Source organism: Pseudorasbora parva, chromosome 13 (assembly GCF_024679245.1).
Source record: "Pseudorasbora parva isolate DD20220531a chromosome 13, ASM2467924v1, whole genome shotgun sequence".
In the NCBI taxonomy this organism is placed as follows: domain Eukaryota; kingdom Metazoa; phylum Chordata; class Actinopteri; order Cypriniformes; family Gobionidae; genus Pseudorasbora; species Pseudorasbora parva.
In genome coordinates, this window is record NC_090184.1 from 46,132,643 (window position 1) to 46,151,659 (window position 19,017).

At 38.9% G+C, this 19,017-nt stretch overlaps 1 protein-coding gene across 1 annotated transcript in view; it reads left to right on the forward strand.

The window, feature by feature from the left end:
• Positions 1–19,017, forward strand: part of LOC137039253 (solute carrier family 12 member 2-like) — a 42,426-nt gene that overhangs the window by 22,652 nt on the left and 757 nt on the right. The window contains exons 14-25 of the mRNA XM_067414586.1: positions 822–977; positions 4,892–4,991; positions 5,062–5,173; positions 8,295–8,435; positions 10,542–10,648; positions 12,221–12,294; positions 12,448–12,588; positions 14,206–14,328; positions 14,436–14,547; positions 15,517–15,603; positions 15,688–15,823; positions 17,709–17,776. Coding sequence (XP_067270687.1) covers positions 822–977; positions 4,892–4,991; positions 5,062–5,173; positions 8,295–8,435; positions 10,542–10,648; positions 12,221–12,294; positions 12,448–12,588; positions 14,206–14,328; positions 14,436–14,547; positions 15,517–15,603; positions 15,688–15,823; positions 17,709–17,776 — 1,357 coding nt within the window. The remainder of the gene's footprint in view (positions 1–821; positions 978–4,891; positions 4,992–5,061; positions 5,174–8,294; positions 8,436–10,541; positions 10,649–12,220; positions 12,295–12,447; positions 12,589–14,205; positions 14,329–14,435; positions 14,548–15,516; positions 15,604–15,687; positions 15,824–17,708; positions 17,777–19,017) is intronic.

The window sequence follows — 19,017 nt, forward strand, 5'->3', positions numbered from 1 at the left end:
TGGGAATTTTCCCTAGTTTTTTTGTGGGATTGGGATGGGACGGGATTTTTTTGGCGGGATTGGGACGGAACGGGAATTTCCCCCAGTTTTTGGTGGGATTGGGACGGGAATTTCCCCCAGTTTTTGGTGGGATTGGGACGGGAATTTTCCCCAGTTTTTGGGTGGGACGGGATGGGAATTTTCCCCAGTTTTTGGGTGGGATTGGGATGGAATGAGATTTTTCCCAATTTTTTTGGCGGGATTGGGACGGGATGGGAATTTCCCCCAGTTTTTGGTGGGATTGGGACGGGAATTTTCCCCAGTTTTTGGGTGGGACGGGATGGGAATTTTCCCCAGTTTTTGGGTGGGATTGGGATGGAATGAGATTTTTCCCAATTTTTTTGGCGGGATTGGGACGGGATGGGAATTTTCCCCAGTTTTTTTGGTGGGATTGGGACAGGAATTTTCCCGATTTTTCTGGTGGGATTGGGACGGGACGGGAATTTTCCCTAGTTTTTTCATTGGATTGGGATGGGACGGTATTTTTTTGGTGGGAATGGGACAGAACAGGAATTTTCCCCAGTTTTTTGGTGGGATTGGGATGGGACGGGATTTTTTGGTGGGATTGGGACAGAACAGGAATTTTCCCCAGTTTTTGGTGGGATTGGGACGGAACGGGAATTTTCCCCAGTTTTTTGGTGGGATTGGGACGGGACAGGATTTTTTTGGTGGGAATGGAACGGGAGAGGTTTGGAAATCCCCTCCCGCGTCGCCCTCTACTGTGAAGTGAGTGTGCAGAGCATCTCTGATGAAGATGATCACTCTGCTTTCCCTCTGGACAGGCTGGCGTCCCAGCTTTAAATACTATAATAAGTGGGTTTCTCTGGCCGGAGCCGTACTGTGCTGTGTGGTGATGTTCGTCATTAACTGGTGGGCCGCACTGGTCACCAATGGTATCGTCCTGGCGCTCTACATCTACGTCAGCTATAAGAAACCAGGTCAGATCTGCTCACACTTTATATCTCTGACACTATACAATGTACATTTCCTGAAGAAAATGTGAGTAGTGCTCGCAATGGCAAAACTTGGGACCCGATTGCGACTGTGATGCAAATAAGGCCATCCCCATGTCTGTAGAATGTTGTGGAGCTGAGATATGGCTTATTCATGTGCTTGTACGGTTGCTAGGGTATTGTAAATGGTTGCTAGGATACTGTAAATGGTTGCTAGCTTGCTGTAAATAGTTGCTAGGGTGTGGCTATACAGTTTAACCCTAGTTTGTGCTCTGGGGTCTATATGACCCCAAAGCACTTTTCTTTAGTTAAAAAAAATGGTTCCCTTTATCTCAGTGGAATAAAACTTTGTGACTTTTCCTAAGTTATCTATCTGTACATGCACAAAAAAACTGGGCTTGATTCGGTTGTTCTAAAGGCATGTAAAAAAATCTGTCACACTCAGGAGCTTTGGGGTCAATATGACCCCACATTGAAATGAATGGGAAAATCGAAAAAAATGTGTTTTTTATTTTTCATTTGTCAAAAAAAATATATAAATCCAGAATAAATCTGAAAATTTCCATACCACAATGAAGCCCTGGTACTAGAGCACAAATGTAAAGTGGAACGAACATGATCACTTGCACACACACATGCTCACGCACACAAACACACATAAACAAACACACAGGAGTGACTCCAATTGAAAGCATTTTTTTTAGAAATTGACAAATAAAATCAATAATTCCAGAAAAAAATCTGAAAATTTCTACACAGAAATGAAGGCCTGGTACTAGAGCAAAAATGCAATGTAGAAAAGACATGCTCACTCAAACACACACACACACACACACACATACATACTAACAGGAATGACTGCCATAGCCAAATAAAATCAGCCACAAATGCAGAACAAAGATAAAAGGGGTGAGACCTAATGCGCACACACACACACACACACACACACACACACACACGCACGCACGCACGCACGCCCGCACGCCCGCGCACATGTGCACGCATACACGCACATGCGTACTGAGGCACCACCCACATGCGCACTGGCGCATTACGCACGTGCGCCTATGCGCACGCGCACATGGGCACGCGCGCACACACACACACACACACACAGAGAGAGAGAGAGAGAGAGAGAGAGAGAGGGAGAGAGAGAGAGAGAGAGAGAGAGCATCTATGGAATTTGTCAAATGAAATCAGCAACAAATGTGAGTACCTGAGTGAATCAGTGAGACCTAATGCATGCACACACACACACACACACACACACACACACACACACACACACACACACACACACACACACACACACACACACACACACACACACACATACACGCAGAGAGAGCAAGGGAGAGATGAAAGGAAACTGACCCGTTCAACTTTGAGAAAGTTTACTCTGAGATCTAAGAGCTGCAACTTTGTTTTGAAAGCAAAGTAATTGTTCCCATAACATATATTCCCATACAAAAGAGGGCCAGAGCATGGACTGATTTTTGTTCATGATACATGTTCATTCACAACATTCTGAACTGCTTTTTTACCATGTGAATTATGTAATAATTTTTGTAGCTAGTTATTGCTTTTATGGTCAGTGTTCAGAATTTGATTATCAAAAAATTATATTGTTATTCAATGTTCATTCTTCACTCCTGGTCATTTATGCATATTGCTGCTGTTTTTTTTATATATATATTATTAAATTAATATCTTCAAAATTCTAAAGTTAATAATTTTTTTCCACATTTGGTTCATTAAAATAAATAATATTCAACTACAATCCGATTCTAAGTCTTGTACTTTAGGTGTTTCTTATGTGGCGATTTATGTGGTATTTTGTTAAAACAGACATTTCAAAACTTATCAAAAACTACCAAAATTCTACTATTTGAAGGAATATTTATTTTTTTATGTCTTGTATAATGTTTATACATGTATAAATTCACAAAATGTATAACAAAAGTTATGATATGAGCAGTTGGCCACATCCAGTAAAATGAATGGATCTCTATTGCCCCCTATGGACAAAACAATTTCTTTCTTAAATTGTAATTCCTTCAAGTTTGTCTTTGACCAACAGATGGCAGAATTGTACAGCTAACACCTATATCAATATCCAGAAACAAATTCATTTTAATTTAGATCATGATTTAAGTATTTTTTTCATAAAAAATTGATATTTCACACGCAAGCTAATGGTATAAATGAGGATTTGTGTGGTAAATAGGTACAAAAGTACTTTGAATATCCAAAAACACAGCATTACTGTATAGATGAGAAGTGAACAAAAAAAATAATATATGTAATATTAAAAATGTATATTTTTTTTACAATCACTCTTTACATTTTGGGGTCATATAGACCCCAAATGCACTGAGTGTAAACAGGAAACTAAGGACATATTAGGGTTAAGGGGTGATATTTAAAGACTTTTTGCCAGTCTGAGTCAAAAGAGCCCAACTCTGTATTTCTACAATGTTGTAGTGCTGATATGTGGCCTGTTAACTTAGATATTCTTTACAATAAGACCTCATTTGATAGTAACAGTGTGATTTATTCCTGTGATCAAAGCTGAATTTATCATCATTACTCCAGTCTTCAGTGTCACATGATCCTTCACTAATCATTCTCAGATGAGGATCTGATGATCACACATTTGATTATGTGGAAACTGTGATGTATTTTATTTCGCATGATTCTTTGATGAATATGAAGTTCAAAAGAACAGCATTTATTAGAAATAGAATATTCTGTAACATCATGAAAGCCTTTACTGTCACTTTTGATCAATTTGCATTATTAAATAAAAGCATTAATTTATTGGAATTTACTTTTTGTAATAATATTGACGGTTTAAGTAAAAATTATATGTCATAAATTTTACTTTTTATGTCATAATGTTGACATTTTTATTTTGTCTTTTTACGTAATTATTTTGCTTTAAAGTTTGACTTTTTATATAATAATTTTCAAAATTTTCAGTAATAATTAAATTTTTGTCATAATTTTGACTTATGTCATCATATGACATTTTAAGTAATAATTTGGGCTAATTCATGATTCTCTGATGAATATAAAGTTCATAAGAACAGTGTTTATTAGAAATAGAATCTTTTGTAACATCATAAACGTCACTTTTGATAATTTTAATGCGTCCTGGATGAATAAAAGTATAATTTTTAACAAATATATAGTATGTTAATTTAAACTTTTTGTAATAGATTTGACATTGTAATAATAATTTTGACTTTTTAAGTCATAATTTCAATTTGTATGTTAATGTAAACTTTTTTCATAATTTTCAGACATAATTGACTTTTTAATGAATAATTTTGTCATCATTTTGGTTTAAATTTTGGCTTTGTCAATACTTTCAATTTTTAATTTCAACAAAAAATCAATTAAAAAAAATCTATCTTCACTTAAACTTTTTGTAATAATTTTGACATTGTAATAATAATTTTACGTCATCGTTTCAGTTAAAATGTTGAATTTTTTATGTCGTAATTTAGTTTGTCATAATTTTTACTTAAGTCATAATTTCAATTTTTATGTTAATCTCAAAATTTTGCAATAATTTTAATAGTCATAATTATGACTTTTTGATTCATAATTTTGTCTTATTATGTAAAAATTTTGGTTTAAATTTCGACTTATGTCATTATTTTGACTTTATAAGTTTATAAGTTTTTGTCATAATTTTGACTTTTTATGTCATCATATGACATTTTAAGTAATAACGACATCAAGGTCAAGGGTTTGGTTCCCAAGGACAGCATGAACTGATCAAATCTATCGCTTTGGATATAAGCATGTGCCAAATGCATAAGTGCAGATGTTTACTAATGTGTTATTGCTCATGCTTTAACATCATAAACGATGGTGTGTTTCTGCTGCAGATGTGAACTGGGGTTCGTCGACACAAGCCCTGATGTATAATAAAGCTCTGACACACAGTCTGCATCTGACGGGGGTCGAGGATCATATCAAGAACTTCAGGTGAAGCTGCGTTACAGATGCTGATGTGAGAGTTTAAAGATGAAGACTAAACTCTTAATGTTTTCCTCAGGCCTCAGTGTCTCATCATGTCCGGATACCCAGACTCTCGGCCCGCTCTGATGTATCTGGTGCATGCTTTCACCAATAATGTGGGCCTGATGGTCTGTGGACACGTGCGAACCGTACGTCATTTCATCTGTTCTTCCACTGCAAAAATATTTTTTCTCACTTAGTATTATTTTTTCCCCCTCACTTTATTTATAGGTTTCTCCACATATTACAAAATATTCCAGAACACAGTTGTACAGTTGAACATGTGTAGAAAAATAAAAAAGGGTAAGATCAGAAGATGGGTAGGGAGCCAGGGCACACTCAATATAAAGGGAACAATTATTGACCCCAAATAGGAACATAGCCTACAGCCATACCCAACAAAGTACCAAATATAACTGTAATATGAACAATAAGAACGCCCCCCCCCCCCCAAAAAAATAATAATAATAATAATTTAATTAATTTAATTAAATTAATTAAAAATAAGAAGAAAAAGAAAAGAAACAACACGTGCCAACCAAAGTAAAAGTTCAATCACATTAATCAATTATAAGTGTTGTTACAGGAACGGTGCCATCCTATTACAGAGTACAATTACTAACCATTTTCCAGCATGCAAGGGGTATATGTTTCCATGTATGCAAGAAGAGAACCCCACGTTTTATAAAAGTTCTTGGAAGAGCCCCTCAGTGAATGTCTGATTTTTTCCAATTTAATAAAGTGAAAAACGTCTTTAATCCACAAGGAGTGAGTAGGTGGAGCAGATGATTTCCAATACAGTAAAATCTGACGTCTGGCCAGGAGGGACACAAAGGCCACAAAATCTGCCTTGTACCCTGAACAGTGAACTGAGAGAGGGAGTGTACCAAACAGTGCTGTTATAGCCACAGGTTCAATAGCTGTCTCAACTACATCTGGCATTGTCTCAAATATATTAGTCCAATATCCAAATAGGGTTGGGCAGAACCAAAACATATGTGCCAGGGTTGCAGGAGCCTGACGACAACGGTCACAGATAGGATCAATGTCAGAGTAAATTTTAGAGAGTTTGACCTTAGTCCAATGAGTACGATGAAGTATTTTGCATTGGATCCAATCATGTTTGGCACACACAGATGAGGAATGCATCCTGTATAAAATACTCTCCCATAGTTCATCTGAAATATCCTCTAACAAGTCTTCCTCCCACTGAGTTTTTATAGAGGTCAATGAGCTTCTATGTAGGGAACCTATTTTGTCATAAAAAAAAGAAATCATCCCTTTCCCAATGGATATCGGTTCAAGGAATAAATCTATGGGAGTAGAAGTGGGAAGACTGGGAAATTGTGGGTGCATATTACGGATAAAACTACGAGCTTGCAAGTATCGAAAAAAATTGTTTCTGGGCAATAGAAACTTATCCACCAGCTGCTGAAAGGATGCGAAAACATCATCTATGTATAAATCTTTGAACATTGATAGACCATATGTTGCCCACTGGGAAAAAGTCTTGTCCATCATTGATGGTGAGAAAGCAAAGTTGGACGCTATAGGGGCAGACATAGAAAATGTTTGTAATCCATAATACAGCCTAAACTGTCTCCAGATTTGCAATGCAGTTTTTACAATTACATTTTTTGTATAGGGAGAAAATGAACGTTAATGTAGTAGGAATGCATGAAGTTGCCTCCATGGAAAGCCACATGGGTGAGCTCTGAGATTGGGCCTGGTTTAACCAGTATTGAAAGACCCTGAAATTAGCAGCCCAGTAATAGTGTCGAAAGTTGGATAAGTCCATACCCCCAAGAGATTTGGGTCGTTGAAGAAGTGTTTTTATTCCAAATAAACTCAGAGACTAACCTATCTAGTCTCTGAAAAAACGATAGAGGAAGAAAAATGAGAATGCACTGAAACAAATACATGAATTTTGGGAGCGTATTCATTTTCACAGAATTAATTCTTCCAGGTAAGGATATAGGAAGTACTGACCATCGTTCAAAGTCTTTCTGAACTTGAAGCAATCGTTTATCAAAATTAAGTTTAAAAAGATCCTGAAATCTATTGGTTATACAGACCCCGAGATATTTAAAATTGCACAGTGCAATTTTGAATGGTAAAGTATGCAAAGGGTATTTTTTGGCCACTGAATTCAATGGGAAAAATTCACTTTTACCTAAATTTAGCTTGTGACCGCAAATAAACCCAAATAATTTTAAATTGTTAACAACCGCCGATACTGACACAGAAAAATCTGAGATATAGAGGAGAAGATCATCTGCGTACAATGAGACCTTCTGCTCAAGTTATTCCTTTTATTAATGGGTCACATTTTAAAGCTAAGGAAAGAGGCTCAATGGCGATAGCAAAAAGAAGTGGGCTTAAAGGGCATCCTTGGCGAGTGGAACGGTAAAGATTAAAGTATTCTGAGTGACTATTGTTAGTTCTAACTGATGCCTGGGGAGCGGAATATAGCAACTTCACCCATGAAATAAAATTCTCACCAAAACCAAATTTCTTTAATGTGTAGAAAAGATACCGCCATTGTACCCGGTCAAATGCCTTCTCAGCATCTAATGATCGGACGGCTCACTTAGTATTTTTGTCTTGTTTCTTGTGCTAACATCTAATCCAAATCGGGTTGACACAAGATGGACTAGTTCCGCTGGAATATTTAACTTGTGTAGTTAATGGCCAGCCAGACCAGTTTTATAGTGTCTGGAAGCCCTATATCAATAATCTGAGGCCCGAATTGTCAACTACACTGCAAAAAAATGCTTTTCTTACTTAGTATTTTTGTCTTGTTTCTAGTCAAAATATCTACAAACTCTTACATTAAGAAACATTTACTAGACAAGTAAAAATTATTGTCTTGTTTTGGGGAAAAATTAAAAACTCAATGGGGTGAGAAAAATAATCTTGTTTTCTGTTTGAATTAAGATTATTTTTCTCACCCCATTGGCAGATTATATATCTTATTTTAAGCAAAAACTCTCTTCATTTTGAGTTATTTTTCCCAAAACAAGACAATTACTTTTGCTTGTCTAGTAAATACTTCTTGTTGTAAGAATTTTTAGATGTTTGGACTAGAAACAAGACAAAAATACTGAGTAAGAAGAGCATTTTTTGCAGTGTAGACGGCCGAAAACATACACTTTTCACAGTGTTAAGTAGCCTATTAAAATTAGTCAGATATTGCGTGCCGTTGCGATGCATATCGTGATATGTACATGTGGATTATTTCGATAATTTCAACCAATGCTGTTCCTGCAGGGATACCGACGGCCGAACTATAAGGAGATGATGAATGAACAGGTCCGCTATCAACGCTGGCTCCTGAAAGCTCGAATCAAAGCCTTCTACACACCTGTGTTTGCTGACGATCTCAGACAAGGAGCACAGTATCTCCTACAGGTCGGGAAATATGACACAAAACGTGTTTAAAACGCCTATACACTGCAAAAAAATCATGTTTCTCTGTCTCGTTTTCCAGCACAAATATCTAAACATTATTAATACTGAGAAATTAATCAAAATCAAACAAATTCCTGCCTAAATCTGCCTGTGCAGTCCAAAATATAATCTGGTTTCCCTTTGAATTGAGTTTATATTTCCTCTTTTGGCAGATACAAACCCGATTCCAAAAAAGTTGGGACATTGTACAAATTGTGAATAAAAAAGGAATGCAATAATTTACAAAATCTCATAAACTTATATTTTATTCAAAATAGAATATAGATCATATCAAATGTTGAAAGTGAGACATTTTGAAATGTCATGCCATGCCAAATATTGGCTCATTTTGGATTTCATGAGAGCTACACATTACAAAAAAGTTGGCACAGGTAGCAATAAGAGGCTGGAAAAGTTAAATATACATATAAGGAACATCTGGAGGACCAATTTACAGCTTATTAGGTCAATTGGGGACATGATTGGGTATAAAAAGAGCCTCTCAGAGTGGCAGTGTCTCTCAGAAGTCAAGATGGGCAGAGGATCACCAATTCCCCCAATGCTGCGGAGAACAATAGTTGAGCAATATCAGAAAGGAGTTTCTCAGAGAAACACTGACAAGAGTTTGAAGTTATCATCATCTCCAGAGCATAATATCATCCAAAGATTCAGAGAATCTGGAACAATCTCTGAGCGTAAGGGTCAAGGGTCAAAAGCAAACTGGATGGCCGTGATCTTCAGCCCTTAGACGGCACTGCATCACACACAGGAATGCTCCTGTAATGGACATCACAACATGGGCTCAGGAATACTTCCAGAAAACATTGGTGAACACAATCCACCGCGCCATTCGCCGTCGCCGGCTAAAACTCTACAGGTCAAAGAAGAAGCCATATCTAAACATGATCCAGAAGCGCAGGCGTCTCCTCTGGGCCAAGGCTCATTTAAAATGGACTGAGGCAAAGTGGAAAACTGGTCTGTGGTCAGACGAATCAAAATCTGAAGTCATTTTTGGAAAACTGGGACACCATCCGGACTAAAGAGGACAAGGACAACCCAAGCTGTTCTCAGCGCTCAGTTCAGAAGCTGATCTCTGATGGTCTGGGGTTCATGAGTGTGTGTGGCATGGGCAGCTCACACATCTGGAAAGGCCATCAATGCTGAAAGGTCTATCCAAGTTCTAGAGCAACATATGCTCCATCCAGACGGCGTCTCTTTCAGGGAAGACCTTGCATTCTCCAACATGACAATGCCAGACCACACACTGCATCAATTACAACATCATGGCTGTGTAGAAGAAGGATCCGGCACTGAAATGGCCAGCCTGCAGTCCAGATCTTTCACCATTAGAAAACATTTGGCGCATCATAAAGAGGAAGATGCGATAAAGAAGACCTAAGACAGTTGAGCAACTAGGAGCCTGAATTAGACAAGAATGGGCCAACATTCCTATTCCTAAACTTTAGCAGCTCGTCTCCTCAGTCCTCAGACGTTTGCAGACTGATATAAAAAGAAGAGGGGATGACACACAGCGGGAAACATGGCCACGGCACAACTTTTTCGAGATGTGTTGATGCCATGACATTTTAAATCAACTTATTTTCCCCTTAAAATTATAGACTTTTTCAGTTTAAACATTTGATATGTCATCTATGTTGTATAAAATATTGAAATCTGAAACTTCCACATCATTGCATTCAGTTTTTATTCACAATTTGTACAGTGTCCCAGTGCTTTTTGGAATCAGGTTTGTATTTGCTCCTGTTTTTTGCTCTTGTTTTTTCAAACTCATTTTGATTGATTTGTTTTAATATCTTCAGTTGTTTCTCTTCTCCAGTAAATGTGTCTTGATTTATGAATGTTTTATTTATTTGTGCTGGAAAACAGGACAGAAACACTAACTTACAGCGTGTAAATAAAAATACAGTTAATTGGAATATGTAAAAAAAAATGTTCTGCTAAAAAGCTTATTTCTTGGGATTGCTTGTGAATTTTACTAGAGATGTCCGCGTGAGAGCTGATTCTACAGCCGTTTTAGTGAAAGTCTTGTTTTGTTGTGATGGACAGACGGCTGGTTTGGGTCGCCTGAAACCGAACACACTCGTTTTTGGCTTTAAGAACAACTGGCGGGATGGCGAGATGAAGGACGTGGAGACCTACATCAACACAATCCAGTGAGTCTTCATCTTTAAAGGTCCACTGAAGTGCTTTGAAACGCGCCGCATTATTCAATGTGTTGACGTGATTTCCCCTGAATCGGCTCCAGCTGTTATAAGCTCCTCCCCTTTTTTGAAACAGCCAATAGCGTTTCGTTAATATACAGTTTGACTAGAGCGCAAGAGCGAACCTTTCTCTGTTTGGTATCGCATATATAGTGCCTTGCACCATGTAGAAATGAGTAAATGTGTGTTAACTGACCGATTTCAGCTTCAGCAGCGTAGGGGGCGGGCTTTAGATTCTAGAGCGCATCCTGATTGGACAAAAGATTTGATGAGAAGATGAAGTCTGCGATGATGTCACCAAAATCTGAGATTTGCTTCAGCGGAAGTGGGAGACTGTAAATTTTGAATGCTTATATCTCCTAAATGCACATTTTGTCATAGTTTGGGAACATACCAGCTCATTCATAACTTTAAGGCTAACACAGTCATACTCAAAGCTAAAAAAATTTATTTTGATTTCAGTGGACCTTTAACATCTTCATGGCATCAGATCTTTCAGTTATAATTATAAAAAACGTTTCATGCTGCGTCCCAATTCGCCTATACTACGACCTAAAAGTGTGTACTCTTTTTGTAAAGAAAAAGTACATACTTTTGAGAGTGTGTAGCAGAAGAGTATGCAAGCTTCGGGACTACTTTGTCATCTTTAACGGAGTTACGTGCAGCCCGTCACCATTTAAACTGCCCTGTCGATCATCGTCAGATTCATCACAGTTCAAATCCTCCACATTCAGTTTAATCTCCTGTCGTATCGGAGAGAAATGTAGCCGCTCGTTGATCTGCCACGTGTGTGTCTTTAATGCAGAGACTCTCCTCGTGTGTTTGCAGGTTAAATATAATGATGCATCTAAAAATTAACGGCCAAACGTGTCATTACAAAAGTTCTCAATGCTGCTGCAGGTGAAATATAATGAATAAATATCTTTAGTCAGGTTAAACACTGATAATTGATCACTCAAACCCCTTTATCTAAACCTCTCTACTTAACCGTCAGACTCACACATCCGCCATATTTGTAGTTTTTAAACACTTTTTATCTGCGTTTGTAGTTCTAAACAAATCCTCAACCAACTAGCAATGTAATATCGTAATATGTAACGGGTGTGCGTCGATCCGCACTTCGGATTCTGATCGGAAATTGTAAATCATCCGGGTATCTTTGGAATACTCTTTTCAACATACTACGATTTGGGACACTTATTCTATTTTTGAATACTATTTAGTATGGATAGTATGCAAATTGGGACACAGTATGAGTTTAGTTCCTCTCTATGAAGCCCCTCCTTCTGAAAAGCACACTGTGCTCTGATTGGTCGGCTTGAGCAGTGTGTTGTGATTGGTGTTTGGGAAATGTCCCACTCAAGCATGCCAGGCCCCTTTAATCTGCGCATTAATTATTTAAATGAGGAATAATGTGACATGTTGATTCCCGGAAGAAAACTCAAGATGGAGGCGTTTCAGGAGTTCAGAAACTCTGACACTGATAGAGAGAATAAACGAGTAAACAAATAAAGTGTGTTTCAGTGACGCGTTTGACCTGCAGTACGGCGTGGTGCTCCTGAGACTGAAGGAAGGTCTCGACATCTCTCACATTCAAGGTCAGTCACTGAATTGTTACCATTATAAGAGCTATACAAACACATTTACATAGAGTTTAATCCAGCTCATGGGTAAATAATGTTGTATGAATGTTTTAAATATTTTCATCCGTGACTTCATCAGTGATTTTAACGCCACTGGTCTTTCTTCAGATGAGTTTCTGTCGTCGCAGGAGAAAACGGCTGGAATGAAGGATGTGTTGGTCTCCATCAACATCAAAGACTTCGACAGCGATTCCACGAAACCGCCATCGATAGCGACCAGCTGTCAAAGCAGCCCGCTCATCTTCAGAGGTCAGCCAATCATGGCGCAGTAATAATGGGGGCGGGTCTTGCCATAGTAATGGGGGCGTGTCTTGCTGTAGCAATGTGGGTGGATATTGCGGTAATACGGGGGCGTGGCTTAGAGTAATAATGTGGGTGGATTTTGCAGTAATAAAGGGGGCGTGTCTTGCTGTAGTAATGTGGGTGGATCTTGTGGTAATACGGGGGCGTGGCTTATAGTAATAATGTGGGTGGATTTTGCAGTAATAAAGGGGGCGTGTCTTGCTGTAGTAATGTGGGTGGATCTTGCAGTAATATGGGGCGTGGTTTACAGTAATAATGTGGGTGGACCTTGCAGTAATAAAGGGGGCGTGTCTTGCTGTAGTAATGTGGGTGGATCTTGCAGTGATATGGGGCGTGGCTTACAGTCATAATGTGGGTGGATCTTGCAGTGATATTGGGCGTGGTTTACAGTAATAATGTGGGTGGATCTTGCAGTAATATGGGGCGTGGTTTACAGTAATAATGTGGGTGGATCTTGCAGTAATATGGGGCGTGGTTTACAGTAATAATGTGGGTGGATCTTGCAGTGATATTGGGCGTGGTTTACAGTCATAATGTGGGTGGATCTTGCAGTGATATTGGGCGTGGTTTACAGTAATAATGTGGGTGGACCTTGCAGTGATATTGGGCGTGGTTTACAGTCATAATGTGGGTGGATCTTGCAGTGGTATTGGGCGTGGTTTACAGTAATAATGTGGGTGGATCTTGCAGTGATATTGGGCGTGGTTTACAGTAATAATGTGGGTGGATCTTGCAGTAATATGGGGCGTGGTTTACAGTCATAATGTGGGTGGATCTTGCAGTGATATTGGGCGTGGTTTACAGTAATAATGTGGGTGGATCTTGCAGTAATATGGGGCGTGGTTTACAGTAATAATGTGGGTGGATCTTGCAGTGATATTGGGCGTGGTTTACAGTAATAATGTGGGTGGATCTTGCAGTAATATGGGGCGTGGTTTACAGTCATAATGTGGGTGGATCTTGCAGTAATATTGGGCGTGGTTTACAGTAATAATGTGGGTGGATCTTGCAGTAATATGGGGCGTGGTTTACAGTCATAATGTGGGTGGATCTTGCAGTGGTATGGGGCGTGGTTTACAGTCATAATGTGGGTGGATCTTGCAGTAATATTGGGCGTGGTTTACAGTAATAATGTGGGTGGATCTTGCAGTGATATTGGGCGTGGTTTACAGTAATAATGTGGGTGGACCTTGCAGTGATATTGGGCGTGGTTTACAGTCATAATGTGGGTGGATCTTGCAGTAATATGGGGCGTGGTTTACAGTCATAATGTGGGTGGATCTTGCAGTGATATTGGGCGTGGTTTACAGTAATAATGTGGGTGGACCTTGCAGTAATATGGGGTATGGGGCGTGGCTTATGGCAATAATGTGGGTGGATCTTGCAGTGGTATGGGGCGTGGCTTACAGCAATAATGTGGGTGGATCTTGCAATAATATGGGGCGTGGCTTGTAGTAATAAAGTGGGTGGATCTTGCAGTAATACGGGGGGCGGGTCTTGCAGTAATAATGTAAGTAAAGTAATACCAACTTCTCTTCTCTAATGATGGATGTGTGACGTCAGACACGAAGAAGCTTCGGATGCCGCTCAGTCCTGCAGACGAGAAGCTTCTGGCCGCCAGTCAGCAGTTCCAGAAGAAACAGAGCAAAGGGACGATTGATGTCTGGTGGCTTTTTGACGATGGAGGTAAAGTGATACTTCTATTTAAAATTTTGATTGAATGTATGTTTCCTTTGCCTTCATTATATCCTGTGAGAGTTGGTCTCTTTAATAAATGACACTCGCTGTTGTAGGCTTGACTCTTTTGATACCATATTTGCTCACCAACAAAAAGAAATGGCGAAACTGCAAGATCCGTGTGTTCATTGGAGGAAAGATCAACAGGATCGACCACGACCGCAGAGCGTAAGTATCACACACATTTCTACACTGCAAAAAATGCTTTTCTTGCTGAGTATTTTTCTAGTCAAAATATCTAAAAATATCTTACATTAAGAAACATTTACTAGACAAGTCTTGTTTTGGGAAGAAATAACTCAAAATTAAGAGAGTTTTTGCTTAAAATGAACGAAATAATCGGTAATACTTTATTTTGATAGTCCACTTTAGACTTTCTACTAACTATAAGTAACTTTGCTACTACATGTCATCTAACTGTCATTAGAGTATCAGTAGACTGTCTGATTAATATTTACTAAAACTTTATTTTGTTGGTCCCCCAACAGACATTCTAATAAAAATATAAGTAACTTGGCAACTACAATTCAACTTATTCTACTAACCCGAAACCTAACACCTAACCCTAACCTACCAGTCTACTTGAGAGTTAGTTGACGTAAAGTTGCAAAGTTACTTATAGTTGGTAGAATGTTTAAAGTGGACTATCGAAATAAAGTGTAACCAAATAATCTGCCAATAGGGTAAGCAAAATAATCTTAATTCAAACAGAAAACAAGATTATTTTTCTCACCCCATTGGCAGATTATTTATCTTATTTTAAGCAAAAACTCTCTTCATTTTGAGTTATTTTTCCCAAAACAAGACAATTACTTTTGCTTGTCTAGTAAATACTTCTTGTTTTAAGAATTTTAAGATACTATACTTAAAAATACTAAGTAAGAAAAGCATTTTTTGCATTGTACACCTTCCTTTTGCTTAGTTTTGTAAAGTCTAACAAATGAAGCAGTTTAGAAATGAAGATAATCAACTAGTGACCCTAACCCTTCCCTTTGAGTTAAGTTTATCCTTAAGGCAATCTCACTTCATTTTTATACATTTTTAAGACTAATATCTTCAGTCATTTTGCTTCTCCAGTAAATGTGTCATTGAACAATTCTTCCCCTGAAAATAACTAAAGCTTTTACTCTGGCACAGAATGGCGGCGTTGCTCAGTAAGTTCAGGATTGATTTCTCGGACATCACCGTCATTGGAGACATCAACATCAAGCCAAAGAAGCACAAGTAAGTTTAGATCCGTTTGCCAATAATGAGCATGTTTTGTAGCGGTCTCCCTCAGAAACCGCAGCTGTTTGATTGTGTGCTCAGTAAGGAGATGTTTCAGGAGATGATTGAGCCGTATAGACTGAGGGAAGACGACATGGAGCAGGACGCTGCTGAGAAACTGAAGGGTGAAGAGCCATGGAGGATCACCGATAATGAGCTGGAGCTCTACAGGGCCAAGGTCAGCGCACCATCTCTTACACACATCTTCAGGATGTCTTGTGCTCTTATGTTACATTGATATGATTGATATGTCTCCGGAAAAAATGGCATTTTAGGGGTTACATTTGTATTATTTTGGCAAGGTTGCTGCTAAAATTGGCATGCCTGGGTCTATATATCCCATAATTGAGGTCGTTTCAACCCGCGGACATGGAAAACAACCGGCGGGAAAACCGCTGACTTGGCAACACAGTGCAGTTGAGTTCTGTTGACATTTAACAACTAATGTTATGCGTCGCTCCGCTGCTCTGATTGGTTGTCGGTCTGTCCAATCGAGGTCTTTCCTGGTTGGGTTTAAACACGCCCCATAATCACAGCCCAATGAGCATCAGACTCATATTCTGACTAGAGCTGAGGATGACCACGGCAGGCTAGTTCCATACCCTTGTGCTGTGCCTTTACCTTCTCTTTTGCTCCGGGTCAAAAATGACCCGCCTACAAAAACTGCTTAAATCTCTCATTATGCAGTGTTATCATCAACCATTGGATTCAATCTTTTTATCAGCTTGTTTTCTTTTAATTAGCACAGGTTTTGTATTTACTTTCGGATCTGATTGGTCATAGGCCTCAATGATCTGAGCTCATGCTCCTCAGCGAATGGGCTTGAGTGAAAGTTTATCACTCAGAAACTGAGCAGCATGAACTTTCTATTTGTGCAACGCAAAGACAACAAAGAAAGACGATGATAAACTCAGGTGCTGATTATGTGCTTTATCTAATGTTAAAAGTGTCTAATGTGAGTTTGAACATCATTTTGCGGGACCTTTATAGCCATGCTGAAAACATCAATGGATAATTCACCTCAGATCTTGAAAATGATGGAAAAAGGACATTCAAACTACGAACAAACTTGTGTATTTAATGATTTAGATGGATTTAGTCTCTGTGTATGTATTTTTAATAATGTTTAAATGGTGTAATATTTATGAATTTGATTACTTATCCATTTGTTTGTGAGTGCAGTGCACTTGCAGACAGACTCCGCCCACACGCTCTTCTGATTGGCTGTGATCTTTGATTGATTTGTTTGCGAGTGCAGTGCGCTTGCAGACAGACTCCGCCCACACGCTCTTCTGATTGGCTGTGATCTTTGATTGATTTGTTTGCGAGTGCAGTGCGCTTGCAGACAGACTCCGCCCACACACTTTTCTGATTGGCTGTGATCTTTGACTGATTTGTTTGCGAGTGCAGTGCGCTTGCAGACAGACTCCGCCCACACACTTTTCTGATTGGCTGTGATCTTTGATTGATTTGTTTGCGAGTGCAGTGCACTTGCAGACAGACTCCGCCCACACACTCTTCTGATTGGCTGTGATCTTTGACTGATTTGTTTGCGAGTGCAGTGCGCTTGCAGACAGACTCCGCCCACACACTTTTCTGATTGGCTGTGATCTTTGATTGATTTGTTTGCGAGTGCAGTGCGCTTGCAGACAGACTCCGCCCACACACTCTTCTGATTGGCTGTGATCTTTGATTGATTTGTTTGCGAGTGCAGTGCGCTTGCAGACAGACTCCGCCCACACACTTTTCTGATTGGCTGTGATCTTTGATTGATTTGTTTGCGAGTGCAGTGCGCTTGCAGACAGACTCTGCCCACATACTCTTCTGATTGGCTGTGATCTTTGATTGATTTGTTTGCGAGTGCAGTGCGCTTGCAGACAGACTCCGCCCACACACTCTTCTGATTGGCTGTGATCTTTGATTGATTTGTTTGCGAGTGCAGTGCGCTTGCAGACAGACTCCGCCCACACAGTGAAGTGGAGAATTCACCTGTCAAACCAATATAAAGAATTAATGTCCTAAATAATGTAAGTGACCTGAGTTCTCACTATTCTTTTTTGTAGTCGAATCGCCAAATCAGGCTGAACGAGCTTCTAAAGGAACACTCCAGCACAGCCAACCTCATCGTCATGTACGTACTGATCATATATGTAACACATAAATCACTTCATTTGAGTATATCTGTGTTTATGAAGCATGAAGCATGTGTGGACAAAGTACCCAAAAAAACAGATTTTTTTGTAAAAACAGATTTTTACTGAAGTAAAAGTACAGAAGTATTTGTTTTCAAAAGTACTTAAGTATTAAAAGTAAATTTCCTTTTATGTCGCCGCATTATTGTATTATAGTTGTATAAATGCACATTATGCCATCATGGTTTAAGCCAGTCAGTGACGCTCCATCTGACACACTAGCAGACGACTAACTTAAACTCATTTAAATACTTGTAGAAAAGTTACAAAGCTCTTTATAAAGCTGCTGTCACTTTAAGGCCGAATGCACGGATCCAATACACTGATACACATCTGATATTCTCACACTGTTCACCTTCACTGAAGACAGAATCAACTTTGTTTATGTGAATCCTCCACTAAATGAGCATTTGGACATCCGTCTTCTTCCATTTTGCTCTAAACTATAAATCAGTGTTTAATAAATGCTGTGAAATCATTGAACTTCACGAGACTCTACAAGAGTGATTCCTGAAAGGCTTTCTGCAAAAACCCAAACACCTTTTAAAGAAGAAAAAAATCATCCACTGACTTTCAAAGCTGCGACAGAAACGACTTTCCACTTCGAGGACCTTGATAGAAATGTAGTGGAGTAAAGAGGACGATATTTGTCTTTCAGATGGAGTGAAGTTAAAGTCAGAAGATTACAGAAAAAATAATACTCCAGTAAAGCACAGAGACTCAAACAGTGAACTTCAGTACAGGACTCGAGTAAATGAGCTGAGGGACTGTCCAGCTCTCCTTGTCTGTTTGGCTGATGGTTTTTATCAGAGCTGGACAGTAACAGCTCATTTACTCGAGTCCTGTACTTAAGTTCACTTTTTGAGTATTTGTGCTTTACTGGAGTATTATTTTTTCTGTAAACTTATGACTGTATCTATGTGTATCAGTGTATTGGATCTGTGCATTCGGCCTTAAAGTGACAGCAGCTTTATAAAGAGCTTTGTAACTTTTCTACAAGTATTTAAATGAGTTTAAGTTAGTCGTCTGCTAGTGTGTCAGATGGAGCGACACTGACTGGCTTAAACCATGATGGCATAATGTGCATTTATACAACTATAATACAATAATGCACTGACATAAAAAAGGAAATTTACTTTTGATACTCAAGTACTTATAAAAACAAATACTTCTGTACTTT